This window comes from Fistularia commersonii, chromosome 2 (assembly GCF_037954325.1).
Source record: "Fistularia commersonii isolate RoL2024-O1a breed Wild chromosome 2, RoL_Fcom_v1.0, whole genome shotgun sequence".
Lineage (NCBI taxonomy): Eukaryota > Metazoa > Chordata > Actinopteri > Syngnathiformes > Fistulariidae > Fistularia > Fistularia commersonii.
Window position 1 is genome coordinate 11,329,323 of NC_141285.1, and position 18,116 is coordinate 11,347,438.

General features: G+C 39.3%; 1 protein-coding gene and 1 pseudogene across 2 annotated transcripts; both read right to left on the reverse strand.

Moving 5' to 3' along the window:
• Positions 1 to 2,607: 2,607 nt before the first annotated feature.
• LOC147236346 (calpain-2 catalytic subunit-like) lies at positions 2,608 to 9,610 on the reverse strand. Its single transcript, XM_086167168.1, has 21 exons — positions 9,312 to 9,610; positions 8,540 to 8,609; positions 7,623 to 7,741; positions 7,402 to 7,535; positions 7,153 to 7,321; positions 6,978 to 7,061; positions 6,792 to 6,877; positions 6,331 to 6,405; positions 5,205 to 5,365; positions 4,881 to 5,050; positions 4,766 to 4,777; positions 4,389 to 4,600; positions 4,251 to 4,287; positions 4,099 to 4,164; positions 3,954 to 4,011; positions 3,815 to 3,879; positions 3,598 to 3,666; positions 3,437 to 3,515; positions 2,980 to 3,096; positions 2,840 to 2,898; positions 2,608 to 2,751 (listed from the first exon to the last, which is right to left on the reverse strand). The coding sequence occupies exons 1-21, from the start codon at positions 9,546 to 9,548 to the stop codon at positions 2,728 to 2,730; spliced, it is 2,103 nt and encodes a 700-aa protein (XP_086023294.1). The 5' UTR covers positions 9,549 to 9,610; the 3' UTR covers positions 2,608 to 2,727.
• An 837-nt stretch (positions 9,611 to 10,447) lies between these two features.
• On the reverse strand, positions 10,448 to 16,783 carry LOC147236347 (calpain-2 catalytic subunit-like; annotated as a pseudogene). The gene is made up of 20 exons (XR_015107693.1): positions 16,467 to 16,783; positions 15,940 to 16,009; positions 15,686 to 15,804; positions 14,938 to 15,071; positions 14,475 to 14,822; positions 14,301 to 14,386; positions 14,141 to 14,215; positions 13,835 to 13,995; positions 13,585 to 13,754; positions 13,476 to 13,487; positions 13,054 to 13,265; positions 12,861 to 12,897; positions 12,696 to 12,758; positions 12,406 to 12,463; positions 12,250 to 12,314; positions 12,007 to 12,075; positions 11,828 to 11,906; positions 11,224 to 11,340; positions 11,078 to 11,136; positions 10,448 to 11,002 (listed from the first exon to the last, which is right to left on the reverse strand). The product of XR_015107693.1 is annotated as a calpain-2 catalytic subunit-like (transcript).
• Positions 16,784 to 18,116: the final 1,333 nt, after the last annotated feature.

Here is an 18,116-nt window from a genome sequence, read left to right on the forward strand (position 1 = left end):
GTGCAGTAGATCAACCGCACGCCCTGGAAATCTGTGCAATAAGATAGCAAGATAGCCCTGGCCCTCGGGAATGAGCAAAGTGCCACATGGGATATCCCTTTAGTAGAGTAAGCCAATGGCAGCAGAACCAGGGGCCACCCTCGCCATAATTAAATGCTTTCTCAAAAAGATAAGATAAGATAAGAACAACTTTATTTATCCCGAAGGGAAATTGTTGTGCCAGAGTTTCAAGCAAAACACAACAATAATAGATAATAGTCGGAAGGAGGGAGAATAAGAATTACAATGAAATATAGTGTCAAAGTTTAGGCTATCAAGTGTTTTAAGGTCAAAAAGAAAGGTCTAAAGTCTACTTTTATACGAAGAGAGGTTGTCCGTCCCCGGATCTAGACTTACAGATTAATTTAGTCAGAAACACTGGTCTTGATTTGTCGGATGAGATATAAGGAAAAAAAAACTTGTTCTTTCTATGCGCTGAGAAACAAACTGTGCCCACATTACTCACGTCAGACCTCTGCATTCTTGTGAGACATGTTCTGTTCAAACCTGTAATGGTAAGTACGTGGTGAGGCAGGCGGGTAGGTAGGTACTCATATTGATTCCTTTAGGCCCACAGGGAAATGAAAATTCCAACCTCAGCACAGCACTGTGCATACCAGACAAAAGCACAAGCATAAATATAATAAATCATAAAGCAATACAGACACAAAAACACAACCAGTAAAACGAGCTGCTTGTCAGGGATGAGTTGGATTGTGTCGTATATACTATTGTATTATGCAAGGTGGCGCAATGGTTAGCACTTTAGCCTCACGGCACAAAAGGCTCTGGTTCGATTCATGCAGCAGGCTAATTAGAAAAAAATTGAACGAGTGAATGATTGTTTGTCTGTCTTCATATGTCACTGGCTGGTGACCAGTCCAGGGTGAACCCCGCCTCTTGTCCGAGGACAGCTGAGATAGAGTCCATCTTCCCCCGAGACCCTGAATGCAGGATAAGCGGCTGACGATTGAAGTATTGTGCAATCCTTAAATAATTGTAGTTTGAGTTTATCACAGTCAAACTGTGTTGTGCATAGGATTGATGTCAATGCTATTGTTTAAGTTAACGTAATGTGCAATAAACAGATTAACTGTGGACACGACTCAACTGTTACGTCTACAATGTAGTTACACATTAGATCTGTTTAGAAACTTCTCAGATGTGGATATGAAGGTAAAATTTCTTCTCTGACAGTGATGATTTTTAGTTGATATTCTGCACCTGAGTGGCTTTGTTTTCTCAGTATGCTAAAGGTTTGTAATGTAGAATTCTTCCCTGTTCCAACATGACTGTATCTGTCGCCACATGTAAGACCTTATAATCCACCTTAGCAACGGAAAGGAAAAAAAGGAAATGGAGGCTATAACTTGTAAAGTTGAAACATTTTCACAAATGGAATGTCTGACAATTTGTTTCTTAGAATAACAGACAAGGATATAAAGTTGGAGTTCTGTATGACAACAACTATCGAGAAGCATGAGGGAAAAACATTAGTAACCATAGTAGGCAGGAAATGGCTGCAGCTTTGTCTGTGTGAGAGAAAAATGCTGGCCCAAGCTCTCAGCAGGTTTGGCCACAACCCTTCCACTGACGTCAAAGCAGGAAACCCAAAATCCAAGATTCTGCCATCTACTGTTGCTTTGTAGGTACTCAATGTATCCTCTTGCTTTTAGGCTTTACAGCACACCCACTGGTCTTCGGGGACTGCTTTCTTCTGCTCCTGAGGGCCACCAAAACAAAAAACTCTAATTCTTCACCAGTAGGCGTCAGGCTTAATATAGGCTGTACTTTTCTTAATAAAGAACCCCAAGTCTTTTTGAGGAGAAGCCACCTGACTTTGCCCAGCTTGAGTTTCAACTGTTTTACTCGTTCAATGCGGTCGCTTTACAAGTCAAGGGACCATAGTGCATTTGATAATTAAAAAGAAAAGTCCCTAGTGGAGTCTTTAATCACATCAAATCACATGACTAGAATCATAAATACAAACAAATACATCCTCTTGCCAGTAACTCAAGGAGGAATTGGTCTTTCCATCAAAACGTGCTTTTTCTTGCATCTAAACACAAGACCAGAATCTATATTTGACAAGAATTATAGATACTCTCCATCCCTATGTGAAAACTATGTGTTAATTGTGATAAGAACAACCTATACTACATTAAGTATGATGTCAAATCTGTTTACATAGAAATAGCACCTTCAAAGTGTCGATCAAGATGTGTTACCTCAAGATTTGGGGAGGTGTAATATTTTCACCAGTTACTGACAACACCATTGTTTGTTTTGATATTTCAGGCTTGGGCAGTAACACAAGTTGTATGAAGATGAACTTAAGAGACTTGGATTTTATTAACAGGTGTCAAAGAGCTTCACATTCGGCTCTTTGTGATAAACTAAAACCATCTGGCTACTGTAGACTGAGTTTCATATACGGAAACAGAAAAGCAAAATTTCATTAAAAAAAAATAGAATTCACAAGTTCACAGATGCAGTAAATTCGCATGGACTAAAGTAAAAAAACATACCTAATAACTTGATTAATAGAAAATACCAAATAACTTGATTCATATTTGCAGATTTTATTCCATCATTGTCTTTCTGAAAATCCAGTGATACTTCATACATGATGGGGGATCTATGGTTCTTGTTTGAACAATGGGAATTCTTCTTATTGATGTTGCTTCTCTACACCATTGAAAGATTCAGCCACTGTTGACAAAAACAAAAGTACCAGTTATGCTATGATCCATATGCCCTTAGTTGACAATCACCATACATTATTAAGACAGCCGCTTACCTCCATGAAACCCAACTGTATCTTACCAGATCCATCCTTGTCCAGGGTCTTGAAAGTACCTATTGTGGGCAAAGATAAAGATCACAGCTCTGCATAGTATTTAAATGACTGAGAGATTAAAAAGGGTCCAAAAATCTCACTGAAGAGGGTTTCTAAGCGGATCAGACAGCCCACAAAATTGTCAAAGTCGATGGACAAGCTCTCTTCACTGTAGCGGGCAACAATTATCTGATGCAGGGAGTTGTTGAGGGAGAAACCTAAACGAGAGACAGCAAAAGCAACAAGGTGACCTGCAGGAAAACAGTGCATGGGGGAGACAAATAGAAAATCGAGGAATCATAGCACAAACATCTCTCAGCCCACCAATAATAATTCTGTTAGTGTTTAGTTTCAGGTATCCTGTTCACCCAGAGGAATGTAATATACTCATAACAGAATTTCAATTTCTCGATGTTCCACCAAGAGGCTTATTCATTTCAGAATGAAGGAAGTCTTTTGGTGAATTCTTCAAGAAATACCATGATAAGAATCATTGGTGAATATTGTGATGACCTGGTTGCTGAGAATCTTCATAGAAAACTAAAATGGACTTCTCACCTGCAGCCTCCACTGCAGAACGCATCTCAGAAGTACTCATGCAGCCACTTTTGTCTGCATCTCTCTCTCTGTAAAGGTCCTAAGTGAGAATTATACATTTAATGATATGCCATCAGAAATAAACTGTTTCTTGTGCATCATTAATGTGATCGCAAAAATACCAGGAACTTCTCAATCTTTGTCCAAAGGATCTTAAATTCAACCAGTCCAAGCTTGCCACTTCCATCTTTCTTGAAAGGGAAGGTCAAAGAAATATCACAACAGAAGTGAATCTGATAAAATGTGTCTGTGGCTGCTTCACTTTCCTTATGTTGATGAGTGAAACTGAACAGTGATGGTCTGGATGATATGGAAAAGGATGATAAATGTAAAGGATACATCAAGGAGGTTGACCATGTTGCGACAGGTTTCCAGGCTAAACCCATTGGTTTTTATGTCACTTCCTGAAAAAGGGATAAAAGCTTTTGAAGGAAAGGCTTCAACTGTCACACAAACTGAGGTAGATAAATAGCTTTACTTTTCACCACGACTCGGTTGAGAATTTTTCGCAGCTCAATTGCAGAAATTTCCATATCCTGGGAATCACACAGAAACATAGCCACAAATCATAAACTCACTGGGCACACGGAAACAGCCAGATTATTAATCTGTTGCATACTTACATGTCCAGCCAGCTGTCCAAACAATCTCTTGAATCTGTCACAGATATCATCTTCCTCTGTATCAATCTAGAATGTACAAAGGACATTGTGTTCGGCCTTGTTTTCAAGGCCAAGTGTTTATCAGTACATTTAATGAAAAAATATGCCTTTACCTGTTCAACGTGGCAGTCAATACCATCGTCAATTTCTCTGAAAGCAAAGACAAGAAAAATATATAATACAATCTTTTTGAATGTTATGATAATGAATTTAACACCATGTGCCATTATTGTACTGGTGATTGTACGTACTGGAATTCAGCCTGTTTCTCAGAGAAGACCCGCACGTAAAAGTCTCCATTCTTATTGGGTTCAAAGGTGGAGGGGATGATGAGGTACTCCCCAGGAGGGAGGCAGAGCCGGTTGCTTACTTCTCGCATATTGATGAAGGTCTCAGAGCGAGCAGCTGAGCAGTTACGCAAGAAAAAGTTTTTCTTCATGTGCACTTGCCTCAAGCCAGAGTACTGTAAAAATAAAAATAGCATTTCATCACAGGAAGGCAACCTGCTTTTCTCTTTACTGTATAGTTTTCATTATCTTCGATGCTTTACTCAATTTCAAACTCAGAAAAGCAGTGCTTCATGTGAACCATTTGTAGCTGTAGAGTATATCCCTTTTTTCGTACACACCTGCTCTGGTAGCTGCAGAAACAGGAAGGAACAAACAAAAAAGAAGATAAGAATAATTACAAATGTCGGTGAAAATACTTTCACAATCACTTCCCTCTTAGCAGCCAGCCCTTACCTCATAGATGGCAAACCCAATGGTCTCCAAGTCCTCACCAACTTTCCTTCTACGGCGCTTATTTTTCTGCATCAGGCCGACAATGAAGGTGCAGCCTTCCTCATCAGAATCTGGGTCATCATCCACCTCATCCAGCTTTATAACAAACTGAGGATTCATCCAGAAGGTGTCTATGCCAAGGAGCAAAGGTTGATGGAAAGCAAATGAGGCACAAAATTAAATTGATAGAAAAGGAGCCACAAGGAGCTATAAGGAATGAACTACATAAAAAAGTGTTTTGTTTTTTCAAAACTGGAGAGAGACGGTGGTTAAACTGTTCAATACTTGGATAGTTTCTGCAGCCCCCAGCAGACACCCCTCTTCTCCATGTCTCTTCAAACTCTGACTCAGCCCATTTCTTGTAATCATCTCCTTTGAGGGCATCGGGGGTGAGGTTGCAGATCTCCAGGGAAGAATAATGGCGCAAGAAGTCTGAAAATGACATCCTATGGAAAAGATGTCGAGATGCAAATATATGAATCATATACAAAAAAAGAATTATTGCAGTAGGGTTTATGCTTGTTTTGTTTTGTTTGTTGTACTGTACACATTTTGAAATCTAGGTGTGCAAAGGTTGATTGTCAACCAGCAATTGCATACATATTTGTGTGGGTGTTGAGCTAAGCAGTGATGACACATTGGAGAACTTCACCTGTTGTCTCTCCTTCTGTGTCCCGGTGTCACTTGCTATGATGACTGTGCTGCACAGTTCAGGTTTTCAATTTCCCAAGACACACCTAACTATAGGAGAGGAGCATCACCCCTTCCTCAAACACTGTCTGAGCTGCAGACACTGCTTTATCTATCTTCTATATGGCTTCAATGAGCATACCATTTTTTTTGGAAGAACGGACTGTCTTTACTAATTATGGTTCTTTAACATTAGACACAGGATGTAGCACAAGATTTCAAAACACATGGTATATCTCTCCTGCTTGGCTTCAAAGGTTTACAGCATCCTTCTCTGGCAGAGCACAGAAATTACATCTTGCAGCTATGATTAACAGGAATTACTACTGATCGACCCCAGAGTCACGGATCATTATTTCTTATGGCATCACAGACAACAAGCTTAATGTCCTCTTCCACTGATATTTACATAAGAAGTCTGCAGGAGGTACGAATTGTGATCTTCTATTTAAAGCCTGTGTTGAAAGTCTGTAGTGCAGTTCAGCTACTGTTTGGGAGATTGCTATTGTCTCTTCCTTGGTGTCCACATGTAGCCTCTTAAGCTAACCAGACAACACAGCTTTGCTTTTTGCTTTCTAAATTATATCTTGGTGAAGCGGATTCTTTGGCACTGAGCAACAACAAGTAGAAAAATATATATTTTGTATCAAGACTACACATAATATTTAATCTCATCATATCTCATTTTATTTTTACAAACTGTGTTTGGTGTTGGGCTTACCAGAATTCCCCGTCTTCACAGCGGTTGGTCAGCCTTGCCCGGTCTTCATCCTTCACATGTCTCCACTGTGAAGAACTACAGACGTGTATCATGCATTTGTGGCAGAACACACAGAAGTATGACACTGAGGAAATAATACTAGGGCTGAGGGAATATTGCATGTGTCTCTATTTCAAGCCTTACAAAATGCTTTTCTGTCTGAGTCCTGTGTTAACAAGGTAGTTTATTATACGATTTACCAGCCATTCAAATGGGTGTGTTTGGTCAAAGCCCATTATTGCACGGCAGAGATGAACAAATATGATCAACGCCCTAATCCAAACAAAAACAGCCCATGTTTTAATTAGGCTGGGTTTGCCCTGCAGAACACAATATACAGCACAGAAGAACCAGTTTCCACTCATGTTGCTGACATCTGGTTGGTCCTGTTACTTTGGGCTTTTTCAGTATACAATACTGACCTGTCGCTCCAGGCTCCATTCCATTCAACCTCGCCCCAAGGATTTCTGATCCTGATCAGCTGCTCAGTGTCTCCTCTATACTCCACCTGACACAAACAACCAGGTGTCAATTACATCGGGAGTGAAAACCAACAAACAAATGAAAAATGTTCTATCTTTTTGAATTATCATTGGCCATCTCGTTACCTGATCTGCTCCTGTCACAGAATAAGCATGACCTTTGACCAGCTTGCTTTGCGTGACAGCCTCTGAGTCGGCCGCACTGGTAATCTGCAATGGAGAAAAACAGACTGTGATGTAAAAACAACAATACATGACACTAACAGGCTACATGTGATTGAGAAAAGAGGATAAAACAAACATTAATGCTGCATCCCAGAAGGGAGCCTCTGTCCAGAGCTTTCTTAATGATTTTAAAGAGGTGAGGGTCTGGGTTTCCAAGGTCATGCCTCTCGGCAATGCCTCCGGTGAAGTCTTCGAATCCCTCGGTAGTGTTGCCTCCAGAAAGTGCCTCATAGCAACCATTTAACCTATAGCAAAAAGGAGGTTTGTGAAAAAAGAAGTTGACCAGGAAATAAAGAATTCAGTCCTGACTGCAATGAATGCATACTTGGCGTAGGCCTTCTCCAGCAGTGCACTCCAAAACTCTGAGCCATTTTTGGAGTGGACAAACAGCAGTTCTCCGTTTCTAGTAGGCAAACGGTCATCAACCACCACATCCACCCACTCACCAAACTGCCAGAACTGAGAACCGAGCAGGCAACAAACAATTAGTGACACATCAGTTCCTCGATAGTGTGGTATATTTGATGGTATGTAAAATGAGTGTACCTCAAAGTGAAAGATGCCAGCATAGTTCTGGTCAAAGCATTGGTCATGGGGAACCACACGAGACAAAACCTGTTTGTTGAGAGTCAAGGATGCGATGGCCGCCAAAAGCCAGCAATCACCTGAAGTGAAATCGTTAGGTTGTAAATAAGTCGTTGAAGAACACTAAGAGATGTTTCTCACATTTGATATTTTTATGACACTTTCAAGGAAACAGGTATGGTAAGTAATTGAACACGTAATCCACTGTCAAAATCTTGCTTGTTGTTTGGTATTTTACCAACAACGGGAGGCACTACATACTTTTCCATCAACACTGATCCGTTGTGTTAGACAGGGCATAGGGGATGTGTTGTGCTGGCTTTTTCAAAACCTTTTACATACAGCTACTTTCAGGGTGTATGCTTTGAATAAACTAAAAATGATGTCTAGAATGACAAATGTTCTTTTCTGATATATATCTTAAAACTTTATTTTCTTTCAGCTGTTCCCTTTAGGGGTCATCATAGCTAATCATCTGCCACCATGTAATGTGATTCTCCGTATGCTCTTCTTTCTCACCAACTAACCTCATATCGTCTTTCACTACATCCATAAATCTCCTCTTCAGCCTTTCTTTAGGCCTGCTGTCTGGCAGTTCCAACCTCATCATTTGTCTACCAATATATTCACTATCCCTCCTCTGTACAATGTTATGGAGGTCATATGTTCAATATACATATTTATTTTGGCACAAATGTCTCATTGGATGCTCTTTCTGGCACACTCCTCTGCATATAAGATACGAGCCTAGTCAATATTGGCACTAAAAATGACTTGTCTCAATGAGGTTCAGCATTGAAGTTAGGCAAGAAAAGTCAAGTGTGTGTGTGTGTGTGTGTGTGTGTGTGTGTGTGTGTGTGTGTGTGTGTGAATCTCACCAAGTGCTCCTTGACAAATATCAGTTCTGGTAGCGTTGTCCACAATGAATTTTGGATTGGAGAACAATTCCTGAGAAAGATGTTATGAGTAGTCATATAGTGCAATGTCACACCAGTTCATTTATGCACAATATCCTTATAGTTAAGATAAAATCCAGTTTGATATTACAAGGAAAAAGTAACATTTTTCAATGTAGACTTATTGATTAATTGGAATTGAAAGTGTTTTCCAGCTGAGAAAACAGATAAAAACAGATAAGAGAACAAGAATGAAGGATGCAGTCTAAATTGATGATGTTATCAAATCAGGACGGCACATGTTCGATGTTTTGGAGAGAAGGTCAGAGAAGCCAGACTGAGATGGTTCGGTCATGTACAGAGAAGAGATAGTGAATATATTGGTAGACGGATGCTGGAATTGGAGCTGCCAGGCAAGAGGTCTCGAGGAAGACCAAAGAGAAGATTTATGGACGTAGTGAGAGAGGATATGAAAGTAGCTGGTGTGAGAGAGGAAGATACAGAGAATAGGGTTAGATGGAGAAAGTTGACTCGCTGTGGCGACCCCTAACGGGAAAAGCCGAAAGAAGAAGAAGAAGAAGAAGATCAAATCACTGTCTAATGATACCACAGACTGGTCATGAGGGAAAGGACAAATATACTGTATATGCTCACATTAAAAAATGTATAAGAGGCAATAAAAAAAAATGGACAGCAAATCCTCAGCAGTTCAGTAAACTTCCATCAGATGTTGCCATTTACTGACTGTACCCACCACAGGCCGCTTCCATTCGATGCCCCGAACCTTGTAGGAATTTGGTCCAAGTTCATTGAAGCCCAAAGATGATGCCAGAGGCTCAAAACAGTCATCTTCAAACAGCTGCCTTCTCTTCAGACAGCTTCTTTTTAGTGACTCGTAATCCTGATTAAGGTATTTCACTGCCTTGGCATTGGATCCAGTTCCATTTGCTTTTTCTCGGTCATGTTGAAGTTTAGCCGCAATCCCTGACATTTTCAAATTATATGAGATGTTGTTCAACACCTGCCTGTTACCTGATATGAAAGTTGTTTGGGCGGTTTCGGGAGTTTTGAGTATTCCAACCTAAGCTTTTGCCACGCCTACTGCTGAGCTAACCTGGGTCACAAGTATTTTTCATGTGGTTGACACTCAATGAAATGTTCCCTCAATTGCGCACTGCTCGCACACTTAAAGCGCAAAAGAAAACCGTGAGCGCACTGCGAATGAATGAGATTTATAACATTTTTTTTGTATCATTTTGCGGTGTAACGCTGTGAGGCGTCCAGCCAATCATACGATACGATGCAATTACGCTACACAGCCAATCACGAAATTGATAGTACTTGCGCACGTGCTCTGCCCGTACACGCAATAAAACAATAATAAAAATGAGGCGGAGTTAAATGACGCTAATGCTAACATGCTAACCATTTATCTTGGCGAAATGAGGGGGCGGCGAATGTGATACGTTCACTCACCAAACCAAGGTAAAAAAAAGAAATGCGTTTCTGGAAAGGTCTGCTCTGTAAAACATGCAGGGAAGCCAAAGAAGTAAGCGAGTTTTCTGATGGAAAAATATGGACTAAATGGAAGCGATGATCCCAGGGGTGATAATGGTGTGTGGTCACAGCGTGCACATCTAATGTTGCTCACTGTGGTCCTCGGTTTGCTCAGGGAGGTTGTCTGTATGCCCAGATAGATGAAAAAGTAGAGGGAACTTTGATTCAATGCTGTCCATTTAGCTTGGCTTATTCTTCTGGTACACAATAACTCTTGGTCAAAGACACAACATTTCAAATACATTTCTAACTCATCTTAGGTCCAATATTTAGGTCTAAGGGGACTGCAGGTGTATTCCTGATTGTACACATAAACACTGAAAACATCAATTTGAATTTGCCATTTATTCAATCGGTAATCACCAGAAGGCAAAGACAGCGGTAGCATTATTCAGTACCTCATATTTCTGACAAGATCGTTTACCTTTCGGGTGTCATAAACATTCCCTCCTTAAAAAAAGAGTAATTTCCCCCTGCACCTGCATAACAACAACTAATACTATTGCTGCAACTACTCGTACTATGACTACTGCTACTACGATAACTACTATTACTATTATTATTCCTACTACTACTACTACTAATAGTAATAATAACAATAGCAAAAATAATAAGAGGAGGAAGAAGAATAAAACAAAGGATGATGATGATGACAATAATAATAATGGGGATTAAAAAAAAGTAGATATACTCAACTAAAAGTGTGGCCTCAGTGATTTTGATATGATTTACGTCAACAATTTTCTTTTAAAACATTTTTGACATAGTTTATAAAATCAGCAGAACAAGAAAACATATTTTTGGAATGATCCATGGTAAAACTGTGATATGAGTTGAAATGTGTCCTTGTTTTTTTTCTCCAAGCTAGTGTATTGCCAGGCACAGCCACTGTAAAAGAGACAGGTATATAATGAATTATCTTTGCAATGAGCAAATACCTGCTTTTGTCATTATCTGGAATACCTGCTGCATATTCAACTCAATTTTCCCCGAGCCTGCTTTCTCCAGGGCCTTAAACATTTCTGGTTGAGAGACAAAAAGATAAAGACAGATTAATATTTATAACACAAACATGCAGCTGCCCGCCGAATGATACATAAGACACGTACTGATGAGCATTTCGACTTTAATTAGACATCCAACAAAGCTGTCAAAGTCAATAGCATACTGTGCATCAGCGTAGCGACTGACAATGGCCTGCAGTACAGCATTGTTGACATGGAAACCTGAGAGAAAAAAACGACAATTACTTTTTATGAACCACTTACTTGCATAGTGTAGCTGTGTGGATTATATCAGACACCGTCAGAGTATAGCAAGATTTTCAATATTAGCAGGATAATGCTGGTGCCTATAATACTTTTTGCAGGTTTGAAATACTCAATTTTTAATTTGCAATTTACTGCCTTAGAAAAATCACACTATACACCATTAGATGACCTTCCAGGCCCTCATTCTTTGAATATGATCAAATTTAAGCTTTGCAAAATCTACCAAATGCAGACAATCTCTCTTTCATTTAGTTACTGCTTATTTTTCATTTTGTGCAGGAAGTGTGGATACATTTGAATCACAGCAGACGCGGATTAACATATGTTACCAAAACATTACTGCTAACATTTTATGCAATCATTGAATAGGTCCGTACCAGCTACCAAAATCAGTTAAAAAAACAAATTATCTTGGATTGCAATCAGTTGTGATATTTGTTACCTGCTTTGGAGGCAGCACCTCTCATTTCATGGGAGCTCATGGTACCAGAGTTGTCTTGGTCATGATACTTAAAAATCTCCTTTAAAATAAACACCAGTGTGCAATGGTTAATTAAAAAATAAAAACACTCTTTCCAAAATGAATAGCATCTGTACTGAGCCGAATAAATTGTGGTCTACCAGGTAATTTTGTATTTTGCCCCAAAGTTTATGGAATTCCACCAGTCCTAACATGGAGCTTTCATCTTTCTGTAGAAAATTAAGGATATTTTTCCTAAGGTTGGTACTGGAAAAAAAAAACATCGATCATTCATAAAGTTAGAATGGTATTATTGTTCATAGTCCACAGGTGAATATGAACCGTGAGCATGGCTTTGCTAATAAATAGATTGGTCTCAGAGGTTTATTTCTCAAAAAGGATACATCATACAGACTGATAATAAGACGACCTGTCTCAAGGCTGAAGCCATCTGTCTTGATATCGGCCCCTGCATGAAAGGGCAGTACACGTTGTTTCAGACTTGGACTATGAATATTGTGAGAAACTACAGTATATGAATAAAACAGTTCAATACTTACGATGAGAAACAACGTTATTCAAAACTTTAACCAGTTCGAAGACCGATATTTCTGTGTCCTATAAAAAACATTTTGAAATAATTTAATGGCTTAACTAAGACCTGGAGACTTACATACAAAGCTGGTAAATATTTAAAAAAAAGAGAGACATTTTTTTGGGTAAGTTTTTGTCAATTGGAATGCAACTGAATCTACAAAAAGGATTACACCCAAATGTAATCAAAATATCAGCATTGCCCTGTCCTAATTATATTTATATGTATTTATATTTTAAAATATATTTTACTTACATTACCAGCAATATTCCTGAAGAGGTACTTGAAATGAGGATCTACATCATTCTCTGATATCTCCTCCTGTGACAGGAGACAGATATCCCCTTTTCATTCGTAACAAATAGAAGCAGGGGGACTTAAATTTAGCCATAACTTCGTCCGAGTATCACAATCATTTACCTCCTGTATTTCAATATCAATATCCTCCTCAAGTGGGCTAAAAAATAAATAAATAAACAAAGTATTCAGCACATTCAGTTGTAAAGGCAAGAAAATTAAAGACAGTAGTTTGAACTGAGCACTATTTCTCCCTCCATCACCTAGGTGACAGTATGAACCTCAGACCTGGGAAGTCTGAAGGACGCGTGGATACCTGATGGCAGCTTGTTTTTCCGAAAAAACTCTCAGTACGAAGCTGCCCGTCTTGTGAGGTTTGAAGGTCGAGGGAATGATGGCGTACTCTCCTGGAGGAAGTTTGAAGCGGTTACACACTTCCCGTGTGTTGATGAATGTGCTGCTCATTGCCACAGCTTTCTGCCGCAGCAATACATCTGGACCAAGATGAACATTCCTGCGACCTTTGAACTTCCCACAGACATCAAATAGCTTAGTAGATCGGTAAGCAATACTCAAATCTCTTTCAAATAGTTATAACTGCAGTGAACCCCATTGATCACACTATGCCTATCAATGACCCCTCCACGTTTTTCCACGTTTAATTTAGTTTGAGTCGAGTGTTGAGTGATCTCTTTGCAGGCCCTAAAGCAAAACTGCTCGACTCCAAAAAATGCTCACCTCTTCTGGAACCTGTAGGAAGACAACAAAGAATTACTCTTCAGAACAAAAATAGGTAGTAAAATTCAAGCAGTGTTCATTAATGGAATAATAAAATGTTCAACAATACCGCATAAATGGCAAAGCCAATCGTCTCAAGACTTCGATGCAGCCGCCTCTCCTGTCGTCCATTCTTTTGCATCACTCCCACCAGAAAGGTGCAGCCATCCTCTCCATCCAGAGGATCGTCATCAACATCTTCTAGGCGTACCACAAACTGGGGATTGGATGTAAACGTCGCTGGAATGCACAAGGGGGTATTTATTTGTTCCTTGTCCTCTAACATAGCTCAGTACTGAGAGGAAATATTACTCTATTACCTGGATGATTACGGCAGCCCCCCGCAGTAGAGCCAACCCTCCACGTCCCTTCAAACTGATAGTGGTTCCAGTGGCCCACATCATCACTCATGAGTGTGTCTGGGGTCAAGTTACAAATCTCAAGTGTGGAGAAGTGCTTAATGAAGTCAAAATAGGACATCCTGGGGAGAGCCAGACATAACCAGTAGTTTCAAATTGCTCAACAGTTATCCCAGCAACATTGTGATCTGGCCGGAATCGTCATAAAAGTCCATCGCTAATACACCAACAAAAAATATACATGATGTTATATGATGGCAGACTTACCAGAACTCTCCATCCTCAGCCACATGGTTCAACTTTGATTTCTCATCTTCAGTGACGAGACTCCATTCACCAGATCTTAGTGTGATGAATAATTATCCTTTTAGGAGAATCCAATTACCCACCACTGTTTTATGCACTTATGTAGTGTACATTTGTTTACCCATCACTCCAGGGACCTGTCCACTCAACTTGACCCCATGGATTCCTGACACGTACCAGCTGAACCAGTCTGCCACGACAGTTAACCTGGGGCAGCAGTTAACAACCAAGTGGTGAAAAACCAGTTAAACCAATGACTTTGAAACATTATCGACCGTTAAGATAAAGTATTTACTTCCTCTGCCCCTGTGACGGAGTATGCATGTCCCTTTACAAGTTTTAGAGCTGTAACTGCCTCTGTCTCACGGGCACTGGTGATCTGAAATACCAAAAACAAACATTTCCATATGATGACATCTTTACTGTGCAGCTGGTGGTATGCAAATTAAGTGCTATGCAAATACAATGACTTACATCAATAGAGCATCCCATTAGAGAGCCCAACTTCATAGCCCTCTTCATGATTTGAAAGAGGTTTGGAGGGGCCTTACTCAAGGAGTATATTTCTGCAATTCCTCCTGTAAAGTCCTCAAAACCCTCTATTGTGTTTCCACCTGATAAGGCCTCATAACTACTGCACAACCTGTCATAAACAGAAATGTTAGATTCTCATTTTTTTTTATTAGCGTGTAACCTCTCTTAATGATTATTTTATCATTCGTGGTTATTTTGAAAATAACCAAGATAATAATCCATACTTGGCATAGGCCTTCTCCAGCAGTGCACTCCAAAACTCTGAGCTCTCTTTTGAGTGGACAAAAAGCAGCTCTCCATTTCTGGTGGGTAAACGGTCATCAACCACCACATCCACCCATTCACCAAACTGCCAGAACTAAAAAGAGTATATTTGCAACACTGTGGACAATTTCAATCACAAAGCAATGAAACTATTAACAACAACAATAAAAATTAGTTCCTCAAAGTATGTTTGAGTGCTATGCATACCATCTGGCACTTGTATGTAATTAATTGCTCAAATGTTAAAGGCCTTAAGACTCACAACAAAGTTCATATATGATACAAGCTGATGTAATGTATGGAGAAAAGCAAATATTTCATTTTTTCCTCAATTGCTTATAGTTTTTTAGCTTTTCCAATTTGTATCAAGAGCGACAGGAAAAACATTTATTTTCCCATGAAACATAGCAGGGTCACCTGTTAAATATGTTTGCAGTATTTTTTTCATAGTCTTGGCTAAAAGACTGTGCACATGTGTGTAGTTGTTTAAGAATGTGCACATCCAACAATTAATATGTTGACTTGAACAGTATATCCAGCAAAGGTAATACAATGTTCCAGAGTTGCAGCAGAAGCAAAGTTAGTGCACAAAGTCACATTTATTATTTCTAGATTAGCCCTATTTTGATTTTGTGAGGACAGTTAGATTGTCTCCCCGCAATGTGCTTGTATATTTTAAAATAATGTAATAGAAAGGAGTTTCTTTACTTGGAAGTGAAATATTCCTGCATATCTCTCAGAGAAACTCTGTTTAGGTGGTACCACTCGAGACAGGACTCTCTGGTGTAGAGTCAGAGAGGCTATTGCAGCCAGAAGCCAACAGTCTCCTGCACAGAAAGGCCAGGCAAAATGAGGATAAGTACCCTTGCATTGTTCCAACAAATGTTTTCCAAATATCAAAGCATCTCATTATTGAGTAATTAATTTGAAATGTATCTTTGCATTGTATCTTAACAACTTACCCAGAGATCCTTGGCAAATGTCTGTTCTCGTGGCTCCATCATTAATGAACTTTGGGTTGGAACACATCTCCTATGAAGAGCCCCAGTGACAAAACTTCATTTTCGGAGAAATGTGTTACAACCTGTCCCCTTAACCTCTTTTTACAATGTCAATAAATATATTTGACATATTTGGACAGTAGTACAATTCATGAGATTTGGATTGAAGCTGTGCACTCCTAATTCAAAGTGTGCACTCACAGAGATTTACAGGATAGTTATGTGATTTAGTTGAAATGTCATGCAAGACACAGTTCTTCCCTATCCTGAAAGATCATCTTGAAATATACCATCACTTACTGAATCTATGACAACATGACAAAATTTTACATGAAATCTACTGAGTCTAATAAAATCTAGGTGCAAAGTTTGCAGAAAGAAGCGATCTTATCTATACTGGATCAAATAATTCGAGCTCGTGGTTAATGAATCACAGTTTTAATCCTTAACAGTGTTCTGTTTTATATCTCTTCTTTGTGGGTTCTTACCACTGGTCTTTTCCAAACTACACCCCTGGTCTTAGATGAGTATGGTCCCAACTCGTTGTAGCCCAATGACTTGCACTCAGCTGGAAAGCAGTCATCTTCAAATAGACGTCCAGTCTCCAGACAACGCTGGCGCAGAGCTTCATAATCCTGCTGGTAAAATTTCACTGCATCATGATTAGTACCAATTCCTTGTTCTCGCTTTTGCTGGTGGGCCAGTCGACCAGCGGTGGATGTCATTTTCGTCTGGGGAGTTTGGCTGAACTGTGAGCTTTCAAAACCAACTCCAGAAGTATTTGTCTTCCCATTTCCCTTTATTGCTTCCCAGACGGGGAGGAGTTTTCTCTGGACAGGTGAGAAACAAAGTAGACACCCAGCAACCAAAATATATGGGATGTGTGTGACCACAGCTCAAATACACACAGGGACACACCTAAGTAAAATCTGAAGCAATACATTGCCTCAATTTTATTTCATGCCTGCTTTCAAGGTTCCAGTGTATAATTTCAGTACCTTTTACAAAGGTATTGTTATTTCATAATTTACAGAATCCATAAAAGAAGTATTGTAAAGGGGGAAGTTTGAGGAGATTTCCTCATCTGAGTTGTTACAAGGGACTGAAGCCAAAATGAGGTGAAGCCTTTTACAACGGGTCACTTTTGGGCTTGTAATGACATAGCTCTTTAATTGGAAGGAGGAAATTAATGTGAAATTGCTAAATAGCCACAGGGCCTGTTTACCTTTGGTTAATTTTGGAAACATGGTCGTGGGACCACACAGTCTGGCAATGTCTGTGTCCTTTTCCTTTAAATGCAGTCTTCGGTGTGTAACCATTCACCTAAAATTCTTTTGCGTTTTAAACAGAAAAGTTGTCTTCACTATCACAAATTCAGTAGAGCAGCAACCATTTCTATTTCTGGCAATAACATCCCGGTTACTTATAATCCTTATAATAATTCACTTTATTTTAACATGTTTTCTGCTTTAGCTTCAGATTTATTTTCACTATCAACTAGGCCTGAAAAATCCTTAATATCACAAATAACCTGAATGATTTCTGAAATTTTCCTCTTGAATTGGAATTTTTAAAGCACCAAATGCAAGAAAAAAAAATCACCCCCATTGTCATTGGTTTTAAGAAAACATTTTACAATTCTCATATTCCACATCCTTAATCTCTTACAAACATCCTTCATGTCAAAAACAGCAAAGCTAATCTGCTGTCAAACATTTCTCAGAGCCCAAACTTGGTTCTGTCCGCTTATGCATGCAACACTAACACTTTAGCAAGACTGATGAAATGCAACATGTGTAATCGGAATAGTAAATAAGGATATCTATTCTAAAGGAGAGTCCACCCTTGTTTAAATAGGAGCATTTACACAGTTCTGCTGTGGAAGAATTGTCGTAGAATTGACTGTAGAAGCCGCATATAATGGCCTTCCTCACGTATTTGCACATTATTTGCATGTTGTAATCATTCACAGTTGTGAAGTTGATTAAAAAAAGATTTGGTTGTTAATGCACATGATGAGCCAAATGTTTGTAAGAACAAATTAAAAGCCCCGTTTTTACACTTAGGTAAATATTTTTTACACAACACAATGAGGTTTCCATAAATATGGTAAATCAGACAAAGTCTCTTTATTGATC

What these genes read in the sequence shown, in the direction of transcription:
- LOC147236346 (XM_086167168.1), bottom strand. Translation starts at nt 9,548, where the DNA reads ATGTCAGGGATTGCGGCTAAACTTCAACATGACCGAGAAAAAGCAAAT. An exon ending in ACATGGTCAACCTCCTTGAT is followed by an intron (nt 3,667 to 3,814) that starts GTATCCTTTACA and finishes TTCCCTTTCAAG; the next exon opens with AAAGATGGAAGTGGCAAGCT. An exon ending in TTCTGCAGTGGAGGCTGCAG is followed by an intron (nt 3,097 to 3,436) that starts GTGAGAAGTCCA and finishes TCTCTCGTTTAG; the next exon opens with GTTTCTCCCTCAACAACTCC.